This window comes from Amphiprion ocellaris, chromosome 21 (assembly GCF_022539595.1).
Source record: "Amphiprion ocellaris isolate individual 3 ecotype Okinawa chromosome 21, ASM2253959v1, whole genome shotgun sequence".
In the NCBI taxonomy this organism is placed as follows: Eukaryota; Metazoa; Chordata; class Actinopteri; family Pomacentridae; genus Amphiprion; species Amphiprion ocellaris.
Genome location: NC_072786.1, coordinates 13,655,038 through 13,671,086, shown reverse-complemented (window position 1 = coordinate 13,671,086; position 16,049 = coordinate 13,655,038). Strand labels below are relative to the sequence as shown.

At 36.6% G+C, this 16,049-nt stretch overlaps 2 protein-coding genes across 3 annotated transcripts in view; one reads left to right on the top strand and one right to left on the bottom strand.

Annotated features, from left to right (window-relative positions):
* The window catches only part of LOC111578152 (uncharacterized), a 150,685-nt gene that overhangs the window by 131,714 nt on the left and 2,922 nt on the right, over window positions 1-16,049 (bottom strand). The window contains exon 3 of one of the 2 annotated variants that reach the window (XR_008600281.1): window positions 13,984-14,992. Coding sequence is in view for 1 of the 2 variants with exons in the window: in XM_023284775.3 (XP_023140543.2) it covers window positions 14,637-14,992 (356 nt within the window). In the remaining variant the exon portion in view is untranslated. Of the gene's footprint in view, window positions 1-13,899; window positions 14,993-16,049 lie in introns of those variants that run through there. The other variant, XM_023284775.3, reaches the window with a different exon arrangement.
* On the top strand, window positions 5,800-7,488 carry LOC111578156 (leptin-B-like). The gene is made up of 3 exons (XM_023284782.3): window positions 5,800-5,856; window positions 5,982-6,135; window positions 6,249-7,488. The coding sequence occupies exons 2-3, from the start codon at window positions 5,983-5,985 to the stop codon at window positions 6,570-6,572; spliced, it is 477 nt and encodes a 158-aa protein (XP_023140550.3). The 5' UTR covers window positions 5,800-5,856; window position 5,982; the 3' UTR covers window positions 6,573-7,488.

Below are 16,049 nucleotides of genomic sequence, written 5' to 3'. Positions count from 1 at the left end.
GAGATAAATAATTCAAGATCTTAAATGCACGAGATGTTGCATTGCAGGTCCTTGAAGGCTTAAAAGGAAAAGAATAAGAAAGGCAGAATATCATGCCGTGCCGAGACCTACTCCAAACAAACTGCTCCTATTTAATCTATGGGTGAGTATAGCCCTCCAGAGGATGTATGGAGAACTGCAACACACTCTGCAGCTCCACCACAAAGACAAACAAAAGCTGAATCTAAATTTTAAAAAATGCTCCTGTAAAGTTTTCACAAGTCCCAACGGGGAACAGAATGAGTTTACAGGCGGTTTATTCCGTTAAATTATCAAATTCATACCGGTAGTCTCCTCCCTGTGACGTATCGGGCTCTAAGTTACAGTAAAAAGCAACGAACATGAGAGGTTCAGTGTCTGGTTTGATATAAAATATGCTCTTTGAGGACCAGCTTGTTATTCTTGGTTTTCGGCCTTTTGAAAGATCTGCCCTGCGTTTATATTCTCAGTGTTTTTGCCAAGCGCTGACACGTATTTTGTTTCAACTCAGCGATGTGATTAAATTTAATTGCCGACTCATGAAAGAGATTTGACGTGATTTGGGTTCAGTCAGCAGAAAACAAATCCTGTTCCAGTCATTTGCGCTGCTGGTAGGACTGGCAACAGTATAGTTTGTTTTGGGTTTTTTTCATTCAGGCTACTGGAGATGACGCAGGGAGGGAGAAAAAAGCAAGAGCAACTATTACATCTGGGAGGGTATTTCATCAATTCCAAGAGATTCTGTGTGTTTTTGCTGAACATATGGTTATGGAATTGCTTTTGTCTACAACTCACCCAAAAGGAGTTAAGTTGAAATTAATGAAATAGCACATAATCCATGAAGAGAACAAATATGGAAATGTGCAGGTACAGTACAGTGCATCAGCAAAAGAAATTTGCCATATGTAGTTGTACTTTACTTTAACACTGCATCTGCAAAACAAAGCTGCATACAGTTTACGATTTGATTCAGATCAGCTTAGAAGTCTAGATTTGGATTTCATAACATCTTTTGTCTTTTCACCTGTGCAAATAACCTATTAAATATAAAAAGTATGAAAATATAAACAGAGATCACATAAATTAGATGATTTTCTACATAGAAATCCTCAAATTTAACGGTTAAAGTCTCTAATTTATATTAAATTGCTATTCTTTAATGTATGTATAAAATCCTCTAATTTATATTATCTCTTGATAGACAGATAAATGAATAGCTAGATAAATATAGTGGGTTTCAACTGATAAAAGCTCACACAGATTGTTATTAATAAATCATTTGAAACTGATAAACATCAGCAGTAAAACCGAACATCAACAGCACAAACTCAAGCAAAGAAACTCTTTTGAAATACCTTTTTTTCAACTCAAATGCTGAATATCAGATGTAATAACTGGCCAATAACCAATCAAACGCCTTGATTCGACCTGCTGGTGGTGGTAGAGAAGCAGCAAAGGGATCAACTGAAACCATTAATGTTTATCCTCTGATAATCATACATGTCTGTGCAGAATTTAAAAGCAGTTCATCCAGTTGTTTCTGGACTAAACTTCTGGACTGACCGACAGTCTGAGAACGCCATTTCTGGAGCCATTTGTTTCTGTGTGACTAAAAACAAGTGAGGTGTTGTAGCTTGTGATGGTGTGAAAAAGTGAGCAGTTTTCTCAAAAATCAAAACTGGGTTATTTTAAGAAAGTGATGTCTCATAAGATATCAAGCAGACATCATGGCTAAAAACTGTCTTAGCTTATTGATTCATTGTGTGATTCTAAGAAAAATGCTCTCTGTGATGCCGGATCCTTTAGGGGGGTTAAAATACACTACAATCATTCCCATTCTTGAGTCATCTGTACTAAAACCACAACTATTTCCTGTGCAGACAAGTCAGTGGGTCGAAAAACGGGGACGGGGGCGTCAAAGTGAGTCGGCCCTGTGCCATGGCAACTTACTGGAATTGACCAAAGCAGACTTTCCAATAAATCGCTCCTCCCAGATTCCCATACTTGATGGTCCATATCATCCACTTCAGGAGCAAAGTATGTTCCACCTGCGTCACGTCGGTCCTGCAACATTAAGAGGCCGAGTGTTTGTGCGCTGGAGGCCCGACTGGATGGCCGAAACACTTTGTTTTGGTAATCTGCTTGATGATTCGCACTCTCTCAGTAAAACCCCTCAGAGTCTGCTGCCAACTATAGAACTGGGTCTCAATTATCACTGAACGCACAACAGCAGAGACAAATATAATTAATTCCACACTGTAACTGCACTGGGACAATCGTACTCAGCATAGTTTTTGATAGTTATTAGAAAAAAAAATCGGAAAATTGATAAAATCATCTTTTCTGTTACATGGTTAAATTCTACTAGTAAGTTGTTTTTCAGTGTGTGAAAAACTGAGTGACACAGTTTTCACTTAGGGCATTAAAAATAGCTGCTGTGTTCACCTGTTCAGTAAATTTATCAACCTAAGACACAGGCTATTATATTCAGTATAATTTTCTTCATAAATCCACCGCTGACTGAAAGAACCTGCAAAGCACAAAATGTCTGCGAGCTAAAACTTGCAAAAACCCTACTATCGCAGGGATTCCCCTCCAATGGCCCAACAAGGGGATTCCACAGATATGAGTAAGTATGGGAATTTCTGACAAGCAAACAAGTTCATTTATATAACGTCTTCTCATACACAGAGGTTATTCAAAATGTTATAGACAGAAGATAAACAAATACAGCAGAGTGAAATTGACTAAAACAGCAGAAAAGACAAAAAAAAAAGGCATGAAAAACATGCACATTTCTTTCATTATATTAGGAGATCATCAACTAGCGTCTGTTTTTGTGTTTTGAAAATTAATTCCAGGCTCATTTTAATTCTACATAATCAAATTTTGTGCAATTATATTAAAGCTTCCCCTCAAAAAACAATCATTCTCTTGTTGTCAGCTCTATTACTGTAATGCATGTTTTCTGCTCCTTGTTGACACAGTTTATGTTTCTGTTTGGTGACAGTGACAAAGTATTTAACCCTCGTGTTGTCTTCATTTGCGGGCACCAAAAAATATTGTTTCCTTGTCTGAAAAAATCCAAAAATTCAGCAAAAAATTTCCCAAAATTCCAGAGAATTTGTAAAACCTTTAGGAAGAAAATTCCAATAATTCCTTAAAAGTTTCCCTTAACAGTTTTATTTTAAAAAAAAACAAAATCCCCCAAATTTGGCAAGAAAATTCTTGTAAATATTTTTTTAAAAATTTAGTAAAAATCTTCTAAAAAAAAAATCCTAGCAATATCTAAAGTGATTACATATATTTCAGTAAAACTTCTATTTTCTTTAAGAACATTCACAAAAAAATCAACCAAAATCCAGCGAATTTCGCTGGATTTTGGTTGATTTTTTTGTGAATGTTCTTAAAGAAACATTTTTTTAGCATTTCTTTTTTCCACCAAATAATGTCCAAAGATTTCCCAAAAATGTTGCAAATGTGAACATCAGAAGTTTCACTGTGAAAATATTTTTCCCACATTTTCAAACTTTAAAACGGGTTTTATTATCATCATTGAACCTTTCAACACCATTAGCTAACACAATGTAGCATTAGAACACAGGAGTGATGGTTGCTGGAAATGTTCCTCTGTACCCCTATGGAGATATTCCATTAAAAATCAGCTGTTTCCAGCTAGAATAGTCATTTAACATATTAACAATGTCTAGACTATATTTCTAATTAATTTAATGTTATCTTCATTGAAAAACATGCTTTTCTTTCAAAATAAGGACATTTCTAAGTGATCCCAAACTTTTGAATGGTAGTGTATTAAATTTTTTTTCCCCTGAAAGTAACCCCATCTTTCCTTAAAATGGTTTAAATGTTACCCTATACAATTACTACATTTAGAACACATGGATATGTGTAGTCCCTGCCTCTCTCTCCTCTGATACCTCTCTGATCACTGCAGCCTGAGCACACCAGCTCATCTACAACGCTGCTAAAACGCTGTAAAACTACTCTATGCTACACAGAGACAAGGTATAAAATTGGAGTAATTCAGCCATAAATGTTCGGGGGAGAAAATGATTCTGACGAAGAATAATGATACAGAAAATCCTACCCTTATGTTTGTTAGATATGAAAACCCCAGTAGTCTGAATCTGTCTTTTTTAATTTGCATACTGCAGTTTTAAGGTGGAAATGCTCAACCATTGTGTTGACTGATTATATAGCTCATGATACCACAGCACCATATGGACATTTTAACAAGGTAAAAAATGAGGTTTTTACTGGAGGGAGCCTTTAGTTGAGTTGATAGCTAAACAGTCATTAACAAAATAGTTTCCCAAATCTAAAGCAAAATGTAAGAAGACTTCTTTATTTGACGGTACTTTGTAAAGAAGTGATTCAGATGTGAAACTAAAGACCACTTTCAGTGTATCCCTGTAACAGGTTTTTTCCAAAGTAGAAGTTTTGTTCCCTTACTTAGTGTGACAATGGCCTGTGGTGATATAAAGGCTGATGGTTTCCACATGACCGACTTTGAAAGCACACGTGCACGAGGTCCTATTCATCCTACAATAGGCCGCCTATGTATCAGCATGCTATGTGGACAGTTACATCGCCCCTCATGCCCAACTCGGAAAAACAAATGGGGCCCCTATGGATGTTCTGGAGAGGCAGGCTGTGAGTAGCTACAGATCGCGCTGATCTTCATGCAATGTTAGAATTCTGAACTTCTAACTGTGTCACTGGAAACTCACTAAGTCTGGTGGTGACCGCAACTCTTTTAGCGATGAATTCTAACGACGTGAAACTCCTCATAGAGTCCCTCCTCGTGATAAGAATTTCTTTTAAGCCAACCATCTGTTTTGTGAATGGATGATAAAAATTTACCCTGCACACACGTCGACGTGGAAAGCATGAACAGGCCTTTCAAGTGAGAGCACTCCCAGAAGGCCCAGCTCGACTGCCACTGGAGATCCTGCTGGTCCAACACAGAACACCAACTTAAGAGAGACAAAGAGGAATATTCCTGCTGCACAAAACTCTCTTCCACACAACAGTAATAACACACACTGACACATGCAAAGCTTAGTGGAAATGACTTGCTCAGACAAATATCGAGAAACACCTACGGAAACCGTCACAGTTTATGAAGTGTGTTTGACGTTATGTTTCCATTTTTAGTCCTCTTGTTGCTCCGTTTGCCTTCAAAACAGGTTTATAACGTCATAAGCACCTTGCTCCAAAAAAGACAAGATTCTACCAGTCTTTACTGCATGTATGTTTCAAAAAGAAAAAAAAAGAAACATGACTCACTTATGTTCTTTTGAATTACAGGATGGTGAATTCCATTTTCTCATGAAATACTACGGTGATCATACGCCAATGTACTGTATTCACCATACGGTTCTTCTCTGCTTTATCATGGTTTTATTTGGTTGGTATTAGAGGGTTTTCACTTCATGGTGCCAGCTCAATCTATAGTCTACCCACACATTTTTCCTCTACTTAAAAGATTGAAATATCAACATCTGGCTTATATCAGTATCATCTGTAATCATCTTACAAGAAAACAAAACTAAAACCACTGCATGTGCACTAGTTCCAAATATCTGAATCCTTCTCAGGAATTTTGTGTGAATCTCCTGCTCAGTCAGAGCATGTCGAGAAGTTGACTTGTTAGGGTCCGACTCAGGTTTGATCTGGGGGAGGAGAGAGGAGAGGATTGGATCCAGTCTCGAGTTCAGAGCAGAGTATTTAAATGAAGAAGACCTGCAGAGAGGGATGTGTCATCTCTCTGTTATCCAGTGTTTCAGGGGTACAGCGACAAGTCAACAAAAACAGGTAAGGGATGTGAAACTTCACAGTCAAGGAGTATGGATTTACATGTATATATTTGACAAAGAAAGGTTTAAAATGTTTGTGATTGTGCAGTGTATATATTACAATCTTTTTTTTCTGTTCTTCAGGATGCACATCATTCTGGCTCTGCTTTATCTGTCTCTCATGGTGGCTCCTGAGTGCTCCACTCTTCCCACCAAGGGAAACTCCACGAGGCACATGAACAGCATAATAAACATTGCTCAGATAACGCTCATCCACATTAAGAAACTAAGGGCAAAGGTATGCATTGCTTAACTTGTTGATTTTTTTTTTTTTTTTTGCTTCTGGTATAATTTTCCTCCCTGTCAGACTGAGTAACATGCTGACACACTACCAACATGTTTTTCCATTAGCTGCCGGTGGCTCCACATATAGAAGTCACCACTCCTTCCATTGAGGGACTGACTGGTATCAGCCGTGACCTCGGCCTCTTGGATAATGACCTGCAGAGCCCCGTCTTAGAGCTCCTGAGCCAGATCCAGACTGATGTGTCCAGCTTGGAGGGACGGGTGCGCTCCTTCGCCCTAACTATGGACTGTCCCATTCAGGCCAGACCAAGACTAGAGACCAGTCCCGCCAGTTTGTACCCGGACAGCTACCTTTACCTGATGCTGACGAAGGTGGAGAGCTACATGGAGAACCTTGTTCTCAACAAGGACAAACTCAAGGTCTGCTGACAAATCCACACTTGTCACTTAGACACTCAGTCTCGCCATATATTTGCACAAATAGCTCAGTGTGTGTAATTTGCCTTTGCATGTATCATTATCCAATATTTTTCTACTTGTACATATTTTTCTGTGAATGGACTCGTGTCCCAGTAATGAAAAGCATGCAAACTATTTTTTTAACTAACATTTTTGCATGTGATGCAAGCAGCTATTCAGGCACATATTTTAATGTTTGACAGAGTATTTGAGCTGTAGTGTGTATACAGACAGTAGAGCTATGTATGAGTGGAATTACATTTCAGTAACTTTAATATCTTAAAAAATTTATAGCTGTGCGAGCAGATTAAATCACTGAAGAGTCATGGTGGGAAAACTGATTAGCTGCATTTGAGATGATAGAGATGTTAGGACTGCAACAAATGATTATTTTCATTGTTGATTAATCTGTCGATTATTTAATTGTCTCAGATGTCATCCTCAAACGTCTTGCTTTGTCCACAACCGAAACATATTCAGATTACTGATATAAAAGAAGTTGGATTCAGAGAATTTTAACCTTTGTCCCTAAAAAATGACTGATACTGATGGAATCCATTATCAAAATAGCTGGCAATTAATGTAATAGTAGATCATTTTTGCAGCTCTTGTGGGTGTAAAACTACCTATGTACAGGATGGTTGTGAAGGCTGCTTGCAGTAAATAAAACTAACAAGGCTGCAAGGTTTTGAAATTATATTGCAAGGGAATGAATGAGAAAGTGTGCGGGATATTTTCAGTACGGAATACTATTTGATGAATGTATAATGTGCACTCTTTAGTGTAATATTCTATGGAGCAGAAACATTAAGCTTACGGTCTCGAGGATGTGAGATATTTTAGCTAAAACGCTTTGATAATAAGCTTTGCAATAAAGATGTTGTAATGTCAATATTTATTGTGTTTTTCCATTTATTTCTATGAGAACATTTCACATCATAAAGGAATAACATCTTTTTTAGTGGATGTTATCACTTCTGCCATATAAAATTATTATTAATAAACATAATAATAACTTTATTTGCATAGCATCTTTAAAATAATGACATTAAAAAATAAATAAGATCATAACCATGCAAAATAAATGAATCAAAGTCAGTCAGTCAGTTGTGATAAAATATTAATAGCAAATCTAACAATAATAAGATTGAATTATAAAACTGATCCAAATTCAATTTTAATTTTAGACTTTGAGTTTTGCAAGTCAAGAGATTAAACCAAAAATTTAATCTAAATATAATCTGTAATAATTGCACTTTCAGTGGACTGTATATAATGTGAATGTTACAGAAATACAAAGCATTATTTTAAAGAGCAAACTGACAGAACTGAACTTTAATGTTTATAATTTAAAGCTTGAATAACCTTCAAGGCCGTCAAAAAATTTACAATGTTCATTACTATTTTTACTGTAATGTAATATGATGAAGGGTTTGCTGTGAAAAATGTAATTTGCAGACTACTTTTTGTCCTTATAGTTACAATATATTTTTGTAAATTAGAATGGTGAGCTGTCCTCCAAAACAGAAGAAAGTAAAAGAAGTGATTTTATTACTAATATTATTATTATTATTGCTATTATTATTATAGTTTTTAAGTGAACTGTATTTGTCATATTTGTAATTTTATTATATTTATTTTTAATTAAGAAAATGCTTAAATGTCTTTTGTATTCAGAGTTTCTTGCACTTAAAAATAAAAATCTGGAGCAAGCAAGTCAAATTTCTCCAAGGTTTTGGTACCTACAATAATTTTCTCAACTCTCCTGAAGAATGTGCATTAGAATCTTAAAATTGGACATATAATGGAGAGAGAAAGTGAGTCACAAGGAAGCAGGGAAGAGATTTTTCTCCATACATTATTCAAGATGCCAACATTTTGGGAACATTACATCTCGGACTCAACACAAAAACATTTGGATGACGGTTAAACTTTGACCCACATACAAATACATAAACGCCAACATCATCATGATCTCGTGACGAAGGCACAGCTGCAAAGTATCGCAGTACAACGACCACCTCAGTCTGCTTATCATCCAGAGGTGAGTCGCTGAGGAGCCGAGAGATTTAACAAGGATCGTCTGTACCAAAGAGGGTGAGTCGCTCCTCACACGTTCTCTTATAAAACACAACAGCAGCTACACAGTAACCCTCGGCACTGAATCTACAACATCCATGACTAATATTATTAATGCTTTGCAACTTTTGCTTAGTGTTTTTCTCAGGTAAATGTATAACAGGAAAAACTATTGTAAAAATGGTCATTAGACTGCATTTGATAATTCACTTTTCTATCTTTTAATGGACACAAAGAAAAATAAGTAATTTCTTCTTTTTGTCCAACTTGAAAAAGCATTTTTTGTGTGTTTGAGAGGAGGTCAAAGGTTCTGATGGTAAAGCTCTGTGAGAAAAATACTTGATTTGTGAATAAACCACATAAAAACATTAATCAACAGCGAATCATGGCTTTAAAAAAATCAATTATATAAACTTTCAAAGGCCCATTTACATAGACAATAACTATTTAGAGAAACAAACAAAAAAAGGATCACTTAAATCTTTGATTGAAGGTAAAATATAATCCAGAATCAGAACCTCTGTTTAAGGAAGAGAAGAAACTGTTCAAAATAAATAAAATATTAAGTATGTTGCTTATTACATCATCTAACTTTTATCCTGTTTCAAATTACTTTTATGACTAATAAAACAAAAAGATGGTGCTATTACCTCAAAAAAGCATCCCACCTTTTGAGAGTTAATATTTAAATATACATATTAAACTGATGAGAAAAATACATTAATCGAGGCAAAGCAAAGCACATTTATTTCTATAGAATTTATAGATTAATACTCCATTTTTCTCTAATTTGTATGAGAAGTTTGCCTTTCACAACTTTCTTCATTTTGATTTTGTACAACAGTAAATGCAACTTGGACAGAGATTATAAAAGGAAGATGCTAACTGTAAAATATAAACTCAGATGTATCTTTGTGGAGAGCTGAGAGTGTATTCTTCTTGTTTTTAGGGGACTTATTTCAAATCATGAAAACTCAACATCACACAGAAAAAACACTTTGAAGATGGAAGAAAAAATATTAAATGATGGTTTAATGTTTATAACGTGTGAGTGTATTTCTATTTCATGGCAGTCAAAGTTGCACATAGAGGACTTAAAAATGGTTTCCTCTAAACCTAAAATTACCATACATTTTTTTTTTTTTAAAAGATAATCTTTATATATTTATATGCATTTATGTTTATTATGTATGTGAAGATCATTAAATGAAGACATTTCTTTAGCTCTAAGGTTCAGAAGGTCTAAATGTCATTTCTGGACTGAGATGATTTGTTCAGTGTGAGAAAAATATTTCACTTTCCTTAGTTGTCTGTAGCTTCATCTTTTAAGTTTCTTTCTCAACTATATCACTTATTTCATGGCAGAGAAAAATAAAATGATTTGCAACTGTAAAATGTGTCATTATATTTGTCTTACAGCTGACAGAACTGACCGTGTATAAGTTCAAAAAATAGCTTTTTTTGCTTTTTAAGTTGGAATTCTAAACTTTCCTTCTTTCGCAGGTGACAAAACACAGAAAAATGTGGCAAAAGTTGTGAGAGCAAGCCTATGGGAGCTCATGGTGTACGTTGTTGCTGTCGATAATTAGGTCCTGTAGCAGGAAGCAGGCTGTGCTGTCGTTAATCCTCCGTGACCTCACACAAGTAACTATTCTCCAGCTCTAACCCAACACACCTTTAAATCCCACATTCACTCAAGCAAAGAGCTGAGATCTAGATTATCCCTGCTTAGGCTAAATTACTGTGACTGGCCCTAACACCTAACTACTTGGACACGTAGTTTCCTCTGAATGCGATGATCTACTCACTAGTTCACCCGATGTTCTTCTTTATACAGGCTGCTCTACTTCTCCGCTTTTTTTTTTTTTTTTTTAAAATATTGACTGGCTTTAACATCACTAGAATAATCTAAACAAGAATCACGACAACCAAATAAATAAATAGAAATGATCTAGATACCATACTAGCACAACAAAAGCATATGTGATACATATATGTTTGTTTGGGGTCACTTAGAAATGTCCTTATTTTTGAAAGAAAAGCAGTTATTTTTTCAGTGAAGATCATATTAATCACAAATCCAGTCTAGACATTGTTAATGTGGTAAATGACTATTCTAGCTGGAAACAGCTGATTTTTAATGGAATATCTCCATAGGGGTACAGAGGAACATTTCCAGCAACCATCACTCCTGTGTTCTAATGCTACATTGTGTTAGCTAATGGTGTTGAAAGGCTAATTGATGATTAGAAAACCCTTGTGCAATTATGTTAGCACATGAATATAAGTGTGAGTTTTTATGGAAAACAGGAAATTGTCTCGGTGACCCCAAACTTTTGTTCAAAAGTTTGTTTATGAAAATAAGAAAATACATTTTTAATATAAAACTGAAAACGGTTTTTGTAAAAATAACAACACAAAACAAGTGATCAATTACCTGATGTTTGGGCAGTGAAGTGTTGCATTTCACCACAAGATTAGGATTCATGTAAGAGGCTTTCCAATGATTTCAGTCCAGCTATGACCATAGAGGCCTCTTTTCAAAATCTGCTCATGCTCTGCTCCAAGAGAATTCAAAAAGGTTTCCCAGATTTATGGCCATTTCTAATGAAATTTGAAAGCACTGTGACAGCTTGGGAGTTTCTCAGATAAACCAGTGAAGTAAAACACACCTTCCTCACACAAAATAAAAGAACAGGAAGCAGTTTTAACTTCTGGGGTTTAAGATTCAGGGCGGAATAAAATAATAGAATATAAGACAGAAGTTTAACATTTACATTTTTACTGAATATTCAGTCTTTTGTAACAATCCCTTTTGTAGAAGTTCTTAATAAAGGTTCACCTCCTCTATATAAAACATTTTATGCATTCTTTAGCTGATTAAAATCTGGAATAGCTGCTAAAGTTCAGCTTTTTAAATAGTTGATAAAGCTTAAAAGAAAATTAAATTAAAATTTAGATTACAAAGGATAAGTACATAAAAGACTCTTTCGTTAAAAGTGTTTTCGTTCTGTTCAGGACACCCACATAGTCGAGACGTCACACAGTGTCTTTTTGTTTCTTTTTTGGCTGCAGGTTCTGGGTCAGTTTTAGCATCATTTAACAGTTTGGTTGCAGAGCACTTCAAAGTAGGTTTCATCACTGCAGTCGTCAAGAGTCCATAGCTAAACCTAACTCACACACGCATCAATAAAAATATATATATATACATGTATTTTTATAAAGATTATACACCTTCAGTGGCAAAAGGGAAAAAATTTTGTATTACTACAAAATCAGTCCAAATATTATCTGGTTGTCAGAACTATTTAGTTGTATGTGGTTGCATGGGGGTTAAAATTGGCAACTTTAAGGCAATGACAGCCACAAAAAAATAATTCTGCAATAAAGTTCTGCCAGAAAAAAACAGTAGTTACTGGATCTAACTCCAACTCTGTGAGTACAGTGGTAGGCTGCTGCTCAGTCCACTAACTTGACCTACGGCGTACCATTTCCTACGAGTGCTGCTGCAGTGTGTGAAATGTGAAATGTGTGTTTTTTGAGGCACCAGTTATTTAGCTAATTAGGTGCACTAGTCACTAGTTTGTATTAGTTTCTGATGTTTGTGGCAGGTGTTGCTATTGTGTTTAGGTTTGGCTAAAGAGTTTAGTTTCTTTGTTTTGTTTTTTTTTTTGCTAGTTTAAAAACCCTGTTAGCCTTTCCTTGGTTTTATTTTGTTCTTTGATTTAGCAACATCCACCAGTCTTGTTTGATCACTTTTATGTTAAATTTGTCACTGAACAACAAAATGCTTTATCTAAACCAACGACAACTTGTTGTTTTTGTTACACACAGCTGACCCTAGCAGTTGGGTCGTAATAGCTAACTATAGTATACTAGCTACCCTCACCTTCCTCCTGACCCACTGCTATCTGTTTGTACAACCTGATATGCTCTTTACTGCTTGTTTCAGGCTCCACCCTTCTATGCAAAGTTTGGTAAACTGCAACAAAACTGGTTGGTCAACAAAACTCAAACAGCTGACCCCCACAGGGTGCACTCTGTGGGGGTCAGCTGTCGAATAGTTGAGCTTCCAGCCACAGTCTTCTGTCTCTACCACCTACTCTGTATACTGTAGCTTTTTCCCCTCTGGGCAGTTAGCCCTGCATCCTCTAACTGACTGTTAGCTTCACAAAGTACACACAACACACTTTGTTTCTAACCACAACAAGCACCCCAGCATTAGATAAGTGATAGGAGAACAAAAGGTTTCCCTTCAAGTCCCTCCCTGGTCATTGATTAAACCCCAAAAAAACTAATCTTTGTGTGTCCCAAATTCTTCCCATGAAAATCTATTCCTACCTTAACATGGCTTAGATGTAACTCCACACAGTTTTTCCTCTAGAATCCACTAGTCACTGTAGTGCTACATACACTGTAAAACTACCCTACATCACTCAATGGCAAGTTGTAACATTGGATTGAGCCATAGAAGAATAATGATACAGAAACCAAAGCAAATACAGATAAACTGTCCCAGGTGTCAGAGCAAAAAGCAAAAAGCAAGCAAAAAAAAAAACGTAAAAAACTTTTGGTTGTTCCTTCCTTCCAAACACAGATGTCTGTTGGCCTTTTCTGCTTTTTAATTTTATTCTAAAAACAAAAAAATAAACACATGATCTACTTGTGTTTTGTTTCAAAACAAAAAAACTATCTGAATCTGGTATCTGAAACAGTTTTCTGTTTTGTTTTTGAAAGAAAGAACAAACACATAAGTTTTTGTTTGTTAAATTACAAATGAATTATGGATTGTCTGATAATACCCAGATTCCAGCACTGCAACAACTAGTTCCTTATGTTTCTGCATGAAACTCCAGAAGTCTGAATCTGTGTTTTTGAGACTGTCATCAGTAGGTTTCAAGGTGTACATGCTCCACCATGATCTTCACTGCCTAATTGTGCTCTTGATATGTCTTGTAGCAAATAAAATAACACCCCCTGGACATGCTAACAAGGTTAAAAAGCAGATTTTCATCAGAGAGGGTCTTTGATGTGCTGTTATTTACAAATCCTTCTCTGCCTTTAGCTGCCCGTTCAGAAACGCTCTCCCTGAACTGTTCACCCTCATAAACAAACCAGATCCCACTAAGCACTATGTAAGTCTGTTGTACACAGTTTACATACCTCAGTGGTTTTCTTTTGAAACAGAGACAAAAAAAAGAAATGCTGTTTGGAGCAATGCAATTCACAACTGAGCTTTATTTCATGTAATCTGCAGAACTTATATATCCGGTAAGAATTACACCAGTTTATTAGGCAACACTTGTTAGTTAAAGTGCAAAACAAATATCACATGACATAAACACCCTCAATAATATAATAAATAACTTTGCAACAGTGGTTAAAATCAAACTGAGAATGTTTAAATAGAGAGAAAAGTGCATTCATCCATTTATTTACACTACTAACAAGAAAAGCACTCAAAGCGCAGTAGTCTGCCAAGGCTGCTCAGTCGTATGATTTCCAACAGATTAAATGCTTTTGTGGTCCGCAGTGGTCGATTTGTAGTAGGATCGCAACCATGTGACCGTCAGCAAGCAGCTGACGTAGCGCTGACTTGTTGTCATAACTACAGTGACACCATGCTGCTATCTCGCAATGATACTGAAATTTTTAAAAACTTTGTAGATCCAGACAACAAGCCACATCACTGCCAAAATCTTATCAATTGGTCCTTGTGTCATTTCTGACCTTCCCTGAAAATTTCGTCCAAATCCATTAGTCCGTTTTTGAGTAATGTTGCACACTGACAGACAGACAGACAAACCAACGCCGATCATCACATAACTCCGCCGCATTCCTTGGTGGAGTAAAAACATGACAGCTGGAGGATAAATGAATCAAAGTGTGCTCTCTTTCAAATCATAAATCATGTAGCAGTTTGGAAATGTGGTCAAGCCACACTTTTACTTCTCATTAGGATTTAATGGGGGGAATGGGTAGCGAATTCAAGAAGTGTTGCAGCGTGGAGAGGTAATCTTCTGGGTGGCATCGCATGTGGGCTGCATGTATCGACTCCTTCCACTTCCTGCTCTCCACAGCCACTCCCCTCTTCTTCCACAAGTCTATCACCTTTTCCAGGACAATAAAGTTGCACATTGCATCATTTTCACTGAAGAAGAAGAGTGCCGGTGCAGTAATTGGGCTGTTGTGGAAAACCTGGATGCTGTTTTCGTAGAAGTTTGCTGTGTAGCTTTTGAAAAGCCAGAAGTAAAGCATGGCAGTGTTTCTGATGAAGCCCTCTATTCGGGGCATTAGAGTCTTTCCAAGGCCTGAGTAACAACAAGAGACAGTACAGAGTTAAGAGGAGTACAGTCACATAAACACACAACACAGCATAGTATAGGCCTCGCTTTAGCAAATACAGCAGTCCTATAGAAAAACCCCAGAACTGAGCTGTATCAGTCATCAATGAAAAAGACATTTGTCCTTTACTCCCTAGTCTGAAGGGTTGTCTGAGGGACCCTGCATAAAAATCTAGATTTAAGGCTTTCATTATTTTTTATCCTGCATATGAGGGGTGATCTATAACTTCTGATACTGTTTAAAGTATGTGTCCACATTGGGAACCATCACTGGTGACAAGAGGAGGGTCTGTGGCTAGCAACAAGAGAAGAAACACCAGTTTTTACAGTGGAGGTTTCACTGCAGTTTCCAACATCAGACAAGGTGCTTTAGGTTGGTTGGACAGGGAATTGATCCCTGAAGTTCGGACTAACCCTCGGGGAACAGAATAACTGAGAAGTCTGGAACCATTATTGTCCTAAACAAGCTTAACTTTCCTCTGTCTGATTCTCATTGTCTGATTCCACACTCGCTGATTGCTACCAGGAACATGACAGGTGTGATGTTCTCAAGGCAGTGGATCCATTTCCTCCTTTCCAATCTCTGATCTCCAACATGAATCCTGAAAATGACACTAGTTGGGACTCAATCTTTCAACACATCCTGCTGGATCAGAAGCTAGGATGGGTCTCTGATCCAGGTTCAACACGTTCAGGTAACATGTAGTGGAGTCTGACAGCTGGTACTCCCTCCTTTGATCATAATACTCCTGGATGCCCAGGTCTTTTCATAAGTTCTTGATTGCATCTAATTAAGGGTTCTTGAACCTGGGTTAGTGAGTTATAAAGTAACCTCCTGAGGTGTCTGAGGAAGAATATTCAAGGCAAACGACCTCTAATGCGCTGTGCATCTGGTCATAGCATAACATTTTTCTGTCTCTTCCCACCTGCCCTACTCAACTAGATTTGGTTCCCTTTGACTTTTTCCCTTTCCTCAAAATTAAGTTGAAGTTGAAAGATTGCCATTTTACAGTTTTGTGTTACA

Excerpts from the sequence above, each read along its gene's own strand:
- LOC111578156 (XM_023284782.3), top strand. The coding sequence starts at position 5,983 with ATGCACATCATTCTGGCTCTGCTTTATCTGTCTCTCATGGTGGCTCCT. Across the intron at positions 6,136-6,248 it reads TTAAGAAACTAAGGGCAAAG|CTGCCGGTGGCTCCACATAT; the intron begins GTATGCATTGCT and ends TTTTTCCATTAG.